This window comes from Panthera onca, chromosome B2 (genome assembly GCF_046562875.1).
Source record: "Panthera onca isolate mPanOnc1 chromosome B2, mPanOnc1 haplotype 2, whole genome shotgun sequence".
Taxonomy (NCBI): domain Eukaryota; kingdom Metazoa; phylum Chordata; class Mammalia; order Carnivora; family Felidae; genus Panthera; species Panthera onca.
In genome coordinates, this window is record NC_138343.1 from 134,155,673 (window position 1) to 134,167,810 (window position 12,138).

Below are 12,138 nucleotides of genomic sequence, written 5' to 3' on the forward strand. Positions count from 1 at the left end.
AAGTAGTGACTGGCTTTTAAAACCACCTTAGGGAGGGGCGCCTGGGTGGCTCAGTCGGTTAAGCGGCCGACTTCGGCTCAGGTCACGATCTCGCGCTCTGTGAGTTCGAGCCCTGCGTCAGGCTCTGTGCTGACAGCTCAGAGCCTGGAGCCTGTTTCAGATTCTGTGTCTCCCTCTCTCTCTGACCCTCCCCCGTTCATGCTCTGTCTCTCCCTGTCTCAAAAATAAATAAACATTAAAAAAAAATTAAAAAAAAAAAAAAACCAACTTAGGGAAGAGGGGGTAAAAAATAAAACCACCTTAGATTTAGGCTAAATAGATAACGTATGTGTGGGGGAAAGATGACAGGTGGCAGAGTGAAGGAGTGAGGTTTCATTTTTGCCTAGCTGTTTTTAATAAGGACTAACAGCCCTGTGAAATACACTTTCTCCAAGTTATAGAATAAATGATAGCAATTTAAATTTAGTTTGATCCTAAAGTCACCCAGCTTATAGTAACTCTTTATGTCCTTCCTCAAAGTTGCTAGAAATTACCAGCTCTACCTCCAGTGCATCCATGAAGCATGATGCTTATAGACTCTAGGTAAGGAGAACAATGTAGGAGGCTATGTGGCCAATTGGAGAGTGCAGGCTTTGCAGTTAGCAGAGCCCTCTCCTGCCTTGCCTCCTTACCAGTGACACCTGGGACCATGGTGTGACAGTCTTTTTTTTTTTTTTTTATTTGTTTATTTTTGAGAGAGAGAGAGAGAAAGCACAAGCGGGGAAGGGGCAGAGAGAGAGAGAGGGAGACACAGAATCCGAAGCAGGCTCCAGGCTCTGAGCTGTCAGCACAGAGCCCGATGCAGGGCTTGAACTCACAAACTGCGAGATCATGACCTGAGCCGAAGTCGGACCCCTAACCGAATGATCCACCCAGGCACCGCAGCACTCAGTCTCTTTGAGGCTCTGTTTTGTATGGTTGAGACTATACAATAAGTTGTCTTTTACAGAGTAATCCTTGGGGTGTCTGGGTGGCTCAGTTGGTTATGCGTCCCACTCCTGATTTTGGCTCAGGTCACGATCTCACGGTTCGTGAGTTCAAGCCCTGCATCTGGCTCTGCGCTGGCAGCTAGGAGCCTGCTTAGGATTCTCTCTCTCTCTCTGCCCATCCCCTTCTGTCTGTCTCTCTCAAAATAAATAAACATTTTTAAAAAGTAATCTTAAATGAGTATCTTAGGTAAGATTGTATGCCATTAATTTTTATTTCATTTATTAACATAGTTGCACCATTAACTGTTACTTTAAAAAAAAAAAATGTTTATTTTGAAAAAGAGAGAGAGAGGGAGAGAGACAATCCCAAGCAGGCTCCGTGCCACCAACACAGAGCCCAGCTCGGGGCTCAGTCCTGCCAACTGCGACACCATGGCCTGAGCCAAAACCAAGAGTCGGACTTTAACCGACTGAGCCACCCAGGTGCCCCCATTAACTGTTATTTTAATTATGCACAGTATCCATGAGTGAATGGGTTAATGAGTCATTTATTAGGGTACCGTGAGCAGCGTAAGCTTACAAGAATTTACTTGCCTACAGGGCAGCTCATAGGTAGGCAGAATAAAGTCAAGCAAGAGTGTACACGGGGCGCCCGGGTGGCTCAGGTGGTTAAGCGTCCAACTCTTGATTTCTGCTCAGGTCATGATCTCACGGTTTGTGGGATGGAGCCTTGTGTCGGGCCCTGCAGTGACAATGCGGAGCCTGCTGGGGATTCTGTTTTCCTCTCTCTGCCCCTACCCTACCCCCCTCTCACACACTCTCTCTCTCAAAAGTAAATAAACTTAAAAACATTAAAAGCAAGGGGCACCTGGGTGGCTCGGTCGGTTGGGCGTCTGACTTCGGCTCAGGTCATGATCTCATGGTTTATGAGTTCGGGCCCCGCATTGGGCTCTGTGCTGACAGCGCAGAGCCTGGAGCCTGCTTCAGGTTCTGTGTCTCCTTCTCTCTCTGCCCCTCCCCAACTTGTGCTCTGTCTCTATCAAAAATAAATAAACAAAAAAATTTTAAAAATACATTAAAGCAAGTATATATAGATATATATTTTTTTCCTTTTAAGTGCATTGTAAAACGAAGGGGCTTTAAAGCTCTCCCAGGAAGAGGAGGGAAACCACTGGAACGGCAAGCAGGAAGGCGCACTAGGCGTGGTTCATGCGTCACTGGCCACTTGTGTAAAAATGTTAGGGAATTTCCAGTTATCCACTGGCACCCAGGGTGCTACAGCCAGTCTTACTCCTTAGAAGGAACGGCAGACGCACAGGGGAAGAGAAGACGCTGTGCACAGAAGTGCGTAGAAAGACGCTTTCCAAGCTAAGTAATCACATTTGTGCTGCAACATACGTGGTCAGTGAAAGAGAAATGGGGCAATACTAAAATAAAACAAATTTGCTTGCAGCTTTAAAAAACTGCCTTTATTCAGAATCGTTTTTAAAATCTTACCATTATGAAAGTTTAAAAAAATATAGCACTCGGTGCAGTGAAATACTACATTTAATTATTATTCAAACACTTAAGGCAGGTTTCTCACAGTTTACACGTGAGAATTTAGCATGATCCAAACTCAAATATCCATTTCTCGTATCTTTCGATATCTGCAGCAGAAACTGACTTAGATACTTTTTTTAAAGCCATTTCAAAATCCTCCATAGTTGTAGGCATGTGCATTTCCTCTTTTGAAAGATTTCTGATTTCTTCTGGGGTCAAACCTTCAATACGCCTTCTCATTGCCATCAAGGATGCATCCCTAGTTTTTAAATTAAAACACACACAGTGTTATTTTGATTGACTATAAACCTGGGGAAAGAAAACTTTTTCAGTATGTGTTACTACTCTGTTATTATCCATACTAGACATATGTAGTATTGCACAGAATCTTGTATCAGATACAAGGCTTGTTCTGAGTTGTTTTTTAGCAGTTAAATCTTCCAAGATGAAAATAAGGATATTAGCTTAAATGAATGATCCTGAGCAGGAAGCCCGAGGAAAAGTAAAAGGGTATTAACAATGACGCTAGCAATTGAATTTCTTTCTAAGTGGCCGATAAAATAAACATCAGAGAAGAGAGAACCTGTGAGCTGAAAAATATTTTCTACCTGTGTAAGAAAAACTAAATGATCAAAGCAAGGTGTTTCTCTTTTCCCTTCTGTATTAGTTTTGTTTGTTTTTGGGGTTTTTATGGTTTTGTTTTTAAAGAAGAAACTTCAGATTTAAGGACCTCTGCTTTCACCAAGTTTCACCTTGGATAACAGCCACCATTTATGCCAAGGGTCCTGCTGGGGATTCCGTCTTCCTCTCTCTCTGCCCCTCCCCTACCGACCTCTCACACGCTCTCTCTCTCAAAAGTAAATAACCTTAATAAACGTTAAAAACAAGTATATATAGATATTTATTTTTTCCTTTTAAGTACACTGTAAAATAAAACACAGCTGCTTCACAGACACACATTGGTTTTCACTAATCCTCACGACAACCTGCGTGGGGAGCTTACTTTACAATGAGTACCTTGCTGATAAACATATGAACTAATACTTAAATCAGGACAAAACCTACTTGAATCAACTGGATTAGAGATTTGTTTCTTTTTCACTGCTGTTCCTATCATATTCGGGACACTTGCACTGAAAGTGAGATCGTACTCTCCTTGAGTATGCCCGATCAGTTCCACGGTTCTATTTCTTACAAAAAAGTATATGGAAAAGGCACAGCAACGTTTTTTTAATCCGAGAATTACTGATTTTCTATATTACACCAGTTGTTCTAATACCAAATTCTCAAACTTGTAGTTTTCAAATGCACCACACTGTTCAGTGACATGCAAAACACTCAAATTCTTACCAGCACCTTACCACGAACTTAATACCAAAACTTGTGTCTCTGACTAGAAACTGTAATATAGGTCTTTATTCTTCACCTATCTTATTAATTCAGCGTAAACGCTTCCTAACAGAAGTTAATACCCACAAAAACCTATGCTTTCAAAATAATTCATACCTGCACACGTTGGTAATGTCCGCACCTGAATAACCTTCCATATTTTCTGCTATACTTGCAAGGTCAACGTCATCAGCCAATTCCAGCTCACGTAGACTTATTCGTAACAGCTCCTCCCTGCCTTTTGCTAATGATGGAAACAAATTTTTAAATGTTAAGCCTTCGACATAAACATAATCAAGTCTACTTTGTATAAGAAGTTGGTTTTCCAAATCTTAGAGCTCATTTGCTTAAAAATTTAAGAGACACTCCTCGCTATTTAAAATTTCCTGGCATCGAGGCTTTCAGGTTCTAGATAGAGCCAAACCAATTAATACAAGCAAAGACATCCTACAAGTGTCTCCTTAAAGGAAAGTCAATTAATACCAGGTTTTAAAATCTCTAAGCAAAACTACCTAACAGTTAACATGAGCTTTCTGACAAGATTCAAATGAAGATACCTGATGGTAATGGAATATAGATTCTTTTCTCAAGACGTCGTCTTAATGCCTCATCGATATCCCAGGGAAAGTTAGTAGCTGCCAGAACCATAACCATCTTGGAAGGGTCATCATTTTCAGAAGCACCCCCAACACCTACGAAAAAGGGTGAGGAGAATGTAAAAAGACACTAAGTCAGTATACAAACTAAAGCTCAACTACTTAAAGATCATCTCATATTTGGTACTAAATTACAAGGTAGTGTAATTCTTAAGCCTCCCTACGACTTCTTAAGCTAATTGGTACACAGATGAATTTGGGGCCCAAGAAAACTAAGTTTTAGTGTGCAAAAAAAGAAAAAAAAAAACACCTCAAAATAGATTTAATCAAAAGACCAGCTCAGCTTAACTGTATACCAATTTCTACAATTTTTCAAAGCATCCGTATCCCTGAGGCAAAGTTATTTGCATTTATTTCAATTTCATTGCTAACGATAAGAAATCCGAGCATATCCCACGAGGGCTCTGTGAATCGCCGTTATTTCTGGCATGTCCCCACAGTCAGTGTACCCAGTATACCGTCAACCTCCAGGACCTACTGCCAGCCGTCTCCGGTCGTCTGGAGCGTGTGGCTTAGCACCAGGAGTGGAGCTCAGTCCGTGCGCAGACGCACACATACCATCCATCTGAACCAGCAGCTCTGCTTTCACCCTCCTGCTTGCCTCGTGCTCTTCTGAAGTCCCTCTGCGACTACAAATGGAATCGATCTCATCGATAAATATGGTGGCCGGAGAGTAAAATCGAGCCTAAATAAAGAAACCATGTAACACCAGGTTTTTATTTCATTTAAAAATTATCTAGAGCAATCAGGAGAAGAGCCACAACGCATCTGTCTCGTCCTAATGCTGGGGGGACAGGATAACCTGGAACAGCTAAGAGATCGCGTCTAACATAAGTTTACCATATACTTAAATCTTACATGGCTTTTTTCGTGACACTAAGTACTTGAGCTGGCAATATATACTTACTCACGAGTGATACACATACAGAATTACCTTGTATGCTGCAACAATAAGGACGACAATGGCCGGAAAACATTTACAGATATTTGTAAGTGTTCTTAAGTTCTAGAAAAAACTGGTTACGGACAACCATTACCTTAAATAAAATCCTATAGATTCCCTCTAAGAAATCCTCATTAAATTGCCATTTTCCATTTGACAATACATTTATTACAGTAACTAAAGAAGTTCATTATTAACCATTTTTAAATGAAGTATCCAAACTTACAGAATCAATGCACAGGAGGGTTTGAAGCTAAATGATGGCAAAGATTTCTCAAAACACGGCTTAGTGAACCAACAGCACTTTTCAAAGGTTTTTCCAAAAAATAAAAGTCTGCAATGGCAAGTGAACATTATGGACTTGAACACGCAATTATACTGGGTCTACAATTCTCTTGGACCATGAGTTATAATCTAGCATCCTCTAAGAGGCAATTCACTGTTTTGGAAGCACTGTGCCTCCAAAGTATGGATTCAGTTTTAGTCTGTCCACTTGGAGAATCCTTACATTTTTAAATCTCATTTTCTCTTTTAGTTGAAAATCTGAATTCTAAGTCATCAGTTCCCTCCACAGGGACAATCTAATTTTTTGTTTTAAGTTTATTTATTTTGAGAGAGAGGGAGAGAGAATAAGAGTGGGGGAAGGGCAGAGGTGGAGGGAGAGAGAATTCCAAGCAGGCCCCACGCTGTCAGCACAGAGCCTGATGTGGGGCTCAAATCAGGAACTCAGGGATCATGACCTGAGTCGAAACCAAGAGTCAGACGCTCCACTGACTGAGCCACCCAGGCACCCTGGATAATTTTTAATAAGGTGTCCTGATTTGATTTTCGGTAGTATGTACAAAAATTTTTGTACTCTTTTCAAATAATAGGAAAAAAAAATAGAGGAGAAAACAAGAAAAAAAAAAAGCATCCAAAAAATATTCTCAATTGAAATTCTATCAAGAAACCACCTGTCAACAGAGCCTACACTAATAAAAATTAAATTTCAACCTACTTGTTGCCATACAAAGAAAAAACCTAGTAGATTCTTCCCAACTATTCAGGGTCTGCAGAATGGTCTGACTTAAAGCAGAGGCTACAAGGCACATGTAAATTGGCTTTGGATGACATGGAAAATATTACAGATTCAAATGTTTTGGCCTGCACAGCATCCCTTCTGGTAACAGAAGTCCACCTTTTCATTCATTAACCATCCTTTTACGTTCTTGTTCCACTACTTCAAGAGAGGCCAACTCTTTTGAAGTTACAGGGGCATCATTCAGGCCTGGCCAATCAGATCACTCCCAATTCTCTAACCAAAATGATGCACGGGCATGTGACTCAAAACAGGCCAAACATTAATCCCTGGAATTCTGCTGGAAGAACTGAGAGATGAGGGCTAATTCCTCTGGGATTACCTTAAAGACAATAAACACAAGGCTTAAGGCTCTGATGGCTATCTTCACCACCACTCAGGACTGCCCCAAATCAAAGCCAATCCACAGGAAAATAGAGGCAAAGGTCAGAGAGACATTCCCAAAAACATCTGAATTGCTAGATCTTGGTAGGTCTAAAAATCTAAAACATAACCTCCAAAAATTCCTAGTTACATGACCCAGTATATTATTCTTTTAAGCTCATTCGATTAGGTTTCTGACACTTGAAAATGAAAAGTTCTTGACAATGCAACAAAAATTATACCACTAAGTTTTTGTATGTGTTTGTTACCATGTCATGAGAAAACTCCTGGATACACTTATATTTAAGTGACATTATTTAAAATACAAGCCTTGAGGCATGTTTGCTTTGAGAGATTTCTGGGGACAGGGCTGGGCCCTCAGGGAGAGGCAAGTCCTCTATAGAGCAGTCAAAACAAGATATGAGAGGCAGTATCACTTTACTCTACAAGAGAGCCCATATGGTGAACAGAAAAAAAAAAACAAAAAACAACCAACTAAGCTAGTTTTAAATCTGAGCTCTAATCAAAAGTCGCAAAGGCAGAAGCTCCAAACTGTAGGCACTGGCTTGAGATTAAGCCCCTACTTAAGCAGACAACTGAAAGCAGCATATTCCAGATAAGCAGGCATTTATTTAGAGATGGTAAACACCAGGGAAGCCAGTAAAAAATAAGCTGTTTGATATACCTTCATAAACCTCACTATAAAAAATAATGTAAATTAATACTTTGAAACAGGCTTCCACACAGAAGAAAATGGTCAGTTTTCTCAAATATAAACCCTCCATTAGAAAATATATCAAATAATTCTTAAACAGAACAGCTAATTTCTATTTGCCCTTGTGAGTCAGGCTCTCTGTATTAAACAATTTATATGCATGAGCTTGTTTCACAGAAGTAACTCCTGTCGAATGGTCCTCTTTTTATAAAGCAACTGAGGATCAGGAAAGGACTCTGCCCACAGTTACCAGCTCGGAAAGCGAGAGAGGAGGGGTCTGAACCCAGGCCACCTGGCTCTAAAGATGCCCTACTTAGCCATTTACTCTACTTAGCTTACATTTTTAAAAAGCCTAGTTATTCTGGAATCCTGACAGTATAATTTTCTTTCCCCTGAAACAAATAAATGATCTAAGAGGTTCTCCACTAGATTCCTCTAGTGGCATAAATTATTGATAAGCTATTAAGAAGAACCTGTTAGAATTTGCATCCTGCCTTATAAGTTATCGAACTTGAAGGACAAAATAGGAATTGAAACAGAAGACTTCACAGAAAATGGATAACCTGGGGCACCTGGGTGGCTCAGCTGGTTGAGTATCTGACTTTGGCCCCAGGTCATGATCTTGTGGTCCATGAGTTCAAGCCCCGCATAGGGCTCTGTGCTGACAGCTTGGAACCTGGGGCCTGCTTCAGATTCTGTGTGTCCCCTTCTCCCTACCCCTCCCCTGCTCATGCTCACTCGCTCTCTCAAAAATAAACATTAAAAACATTTTTTTAAAAAAGACATGGATAACCTGAAATTATATGAGGGTTTTCGTTTGCTTGTTTTTATTCTGAGCCTAAGGAAGTAAGATCTAGCGTCATTAACATAGCTATCTAAGACTTCATCCATGATGGAGTCTTTAGAGTTAAGAATGCTAGCCATTCTCTATAATAAGTGTAACTCTGTTCTAATACATGTAACTACATGATTTTTTTTAACGTTATTTTTGAGAGAGAGAGAGACAGACAGACAGACAGACAGACAGAAAGAGCACAAGCAGGGGTGGGGCGGAGAGAGAGGGAGACACAGAATCCGAATCAGGCTCCAGGCTCTGAGCTGTCAACACAGAGCCCGACACGGGGCTCAAACTCACGAACTGCGAGATCATGCCCTGAGCCGAAGTTGGACACTTAACCAACTGAGCCAGCCAGGCACCCCTAAACTACACAATTTCTTAAATGAGGCAAGACTGAAATCATCAGTGAAGCTTAGAGTCTGAAGTCTAGAAAGCTGTTGAATTCAATCTAAACACTCTACTAGAATTTGTTGAATTATATTCCTTCTGATATTCAGATTTGTGGGGGGTGGAAGAAGGAAAAAAGAAACTCAAAGTTAACAAGCAAAGAAGTAACAATCCAAAGACTGGGGCATTAAACGCAAGGTATTTACTATATAGTTAATAGACTGGAGGTGATCTAAGTTCCATAACTACTTGATTTTCACCGTTCTGCATTACTGTTATGACAGTGCATTTACCATATTATACCTAAGCCTACTGATTTAGAAAACAGAGTAATTTCAAACTCTTATAGCAGGTTAGTAATGCAGATCCCATAATGTGAGCATGCCCATAAGCCATCAGAGATGGCTCTTCCTCTAGAGGAAAGGAGACATGGAAAAAGTCGATTTACTCATGTGATTAAAGGATTCTAGCTTCGAAGGCACGGGAATCCCACTCTGGGCACATCACCTTGCCTCACTGTTCTACACACTGGAGATAGTTACGACTCACTTTCTCCCCTTTTAGAGGTAAAGAATCTTTAGAGTTGGCTCAAACGTTCACCATTTCGAACAGAAGACGGACAAGCTTCTCGGACTCTCCTCTGTACTTGGAAGTCAGAGTGGATGAGGACACATTGAAGAATGTTGTCTTGCATTCCGTGGCTACTGCTTTAGCAAGCAGGGTCTTTCCTGTGCCGGGTGGCCCAACCATCAACACTCCCTGTTGCGGAGACAAGAACACAAGTGAGAGATTTACCAGCCACTGTTCTAATTCATAAGAATTCCATTACTACGAATTTGCAACTAATACATAATATTAACACAAATAAAACATAAACAAAAGGATACTTTAGCACAAATTTACTTTTCTCATTATAAAAGGTAACTACATTAGTAAAAATCTGGAACTCAGAAATGAGAAAAATATAATCAATATTATCGATACTATAATAATCACACTCTAACACAAATACCAATATTACTTGGACATATTTCCTCCTAGTCTTTTGGTTGAACAAATTAGTTTTTTTGTTACACAGCTGTACTCAAAGTAGGCCTAGAACTTTGTAGCTTGCTTATCATTTCATATTTCAAGAATTCTTCATAAGTGCAGTTAGCCATCAGCACATTTTCCAAATCCAAGAAAGGTTTTTTCACTGTCTTTTCAGAGAGCTCATGACTTTTTAAAAAAAGCACCTACTCGATCCAGATGTCTCCATCTCTTAAAGACAAACGCAAGAAGCAGAGGATACAAGTGTAGCATCTGACATAAAACAGCGTTTCTGCATTAGGCAACTTGTTCACAGGCTAATACAAGCTCACTCGAAATCAACTTTCCAAAGGTCACACTGTACCTATTTCTTATTCTGGGAACCTTGCAAGAGCTTTGGGTCTAAACAAAATTCTGCATGACATACCTTCTAATTGAAAGCTTTTCTTACCTATTCTTTCTCCCCTCACTTCCCTGAATAAGATAAATATGAGTTTTCCACAGCAATGTACACGCCCTTCACGCTGTCAGTGCCATAACAATAACAAACTTACTTTCCATGGTCTCCTGATGCCCTTAAAGAATTCTGGCATCCACATGGGTAACACCACAGCTTCCTTGAGCAACTTTTTAGCTTCCACTAAATCAGCAATATCGTCCCTGAAAGAGGAGAGATTTTATCAACAAGCTCTTATGTTCCACATTTAGCTCTACGTAGTCGTCCCCGAGAGCTGCTAGAGGCACACGGGCTCACAGCGCCCACAGTGCCCGCCCTCTCCGCAGCACACCGTGACGAGGCCCGCCACACCGACCGGCGGACCTGCAGCACAAGCTCACTCTCGAGTTCCTGGCGGGAAAGACTGTCCGTCCACCCGGTGAAGCAGAACACAGGTCTGTGGGCCCACTTAGATCTTAGATCAGGTGTCTCATTTTACATTCCTGCTCTTGTGATGCTCATTCCATAAACTCCGTGACTTAGAAACAATGAGCCCGTTAAAAACAAACAAGCAAACATAAAGAATAAAAAGGGCATAGAGTAGAGCCAGGCTGCAATATTGCCGCTTTGCCTCCAACCCTCCCGAGAGGTAGACCCCAGAGATAAAGAGTATCAGACAGACCGCCATGAAGTCATCTCCAACCACTAGAAAACTCTACTGCTGCTACACGTGGCATTTCCATGAAAATAAATGCTCACTGTATAAATCTCAAATACCAAAAAACATTTGTAAAACATCCCCAAAGCCATCCCTAAAAATCATTAAGGGAGCTTTTAGAACTCAGTGCATCAATGATACTTCTTTGATTCAATGTAATATTAAATAAGTTCAGAGCCATTACTAGAAATCAGAGAAAATAAAAGAAACACCCATGGGATAAACCCACAGGTAACAAGCAACATGGGGCTCCTGGAAGGCTCAGTCCGTAGAACACGAGACTCTTGATCTCGGGGTCGTTAAGTTCAAGCCCTACTTGGGCACAGAGCTTATGTAAAAACCAAAACAAGCAACACACATGCAATAAGAGTCATTGCCATTTCACCATTGGAGGATGTCCCAAAAAGAAGATGGAAATTTCTGGGATCTTCTTCCCATTCTGTACGGAAGATTTTCTTATTTAATATAAACTTATTTATCATTTGTTATAATCAAATCAAATCAAATCGTTTCAGACAGACACTTGATACAGCCTAAACCAAGTGTTGGGTTCACACTACATGTACTCTGGGTCCATCCCCAAGGACTAATCTTCAGCGCATGCCCACACTGGTTCCATTTTCTTTTCCTAAAAGCATTATCCCATTATCTTGTTGTGATATAACTTACCATCGAACATTGGGATTCTGAGAAATTATATCTCTTTCCAAAGCTTCTACTAAGTCCTTATCATATCCAGTACTATCAAATTTACTTGTCTCTGGTTCTGTAACTGCAGCAGGTGATTTGTTCTACATTGGGAGAAAAAAAAAAAAAACAGGAGCTTCTGATTGCCTCAACAATTATATTTTGTTTCTGTGAGTCAGACACAAAGACTGGACTCCAGTGATATTTTTTTAAAGAGCTAACATAATAGTACAAGTAATAAGGAGAGAATCAAAGACTATTAAGTCATCCTTCTACACCAACATCAGAGTTATCAGAGTTTCATATTCAACTTTTACTTTTACATAAAAAGTATGACAAAAGTGCTCAAGTGAAACAAAAGTATTATGTATACGAACTGGCAAGAATCA

At 40.4% G+C, this 12,138-nt stretch overlaps 1 protein-coding gene across 3 annotated transcripts in view; it reads right to left on the reverse strand.

Moving 5' to 3' along the window:
• Positions 1 to 2,498: 2,498 nt before the first annotated feature.
• The window catches only part of KATNA1 (katanin catalytic subunit A1), a 41,887-nt gene continuing 32,247 nt past the window's right edge, over positions 2,499 to 12,138 (reverse strand). For 2 of the 3 annotated variants that reach the window (XM_060616875.2, XM_060616878.2), the window contains exons 5-11: positions 11,732 to 11,853; positions 10,463 to 10,568; positions 9,480 to 9,638; positions 5,114 to 5,240; positions 4,457 to 4,591; positions 4,017 to 4,143; positions 2,499 to 2,769 (exon numbers count right to left, since the gene is read on the reverse strand). In XM_060616875.2, coding sequence (XP_060472858.1) covers positions 2,571 to 2,769; positions 4,017 to 4,143; positions 4,457 to 4,591; positions 5,114 to 5,240; positions 9,480 to 9,638; positions 10,463 to 10,568; positions 11,732 to 11,853 — 975 coding nt within the window. In that variant the 3' untranslated portion in view covers positions 2,499 to 2,570. The remainder of the gene's footprint in view (positions 2,770 to 4,016; positions 4,144 to 4,456; positions 4,592 to 5,113; positions 5,241 to 9,479; positions 9,639 to 10,462; positions 10,569 to 11,731; positions 11,854 to 12,138) is intronic. The other variant, XM_078447448.1, reaches the window with a different exon arrangement.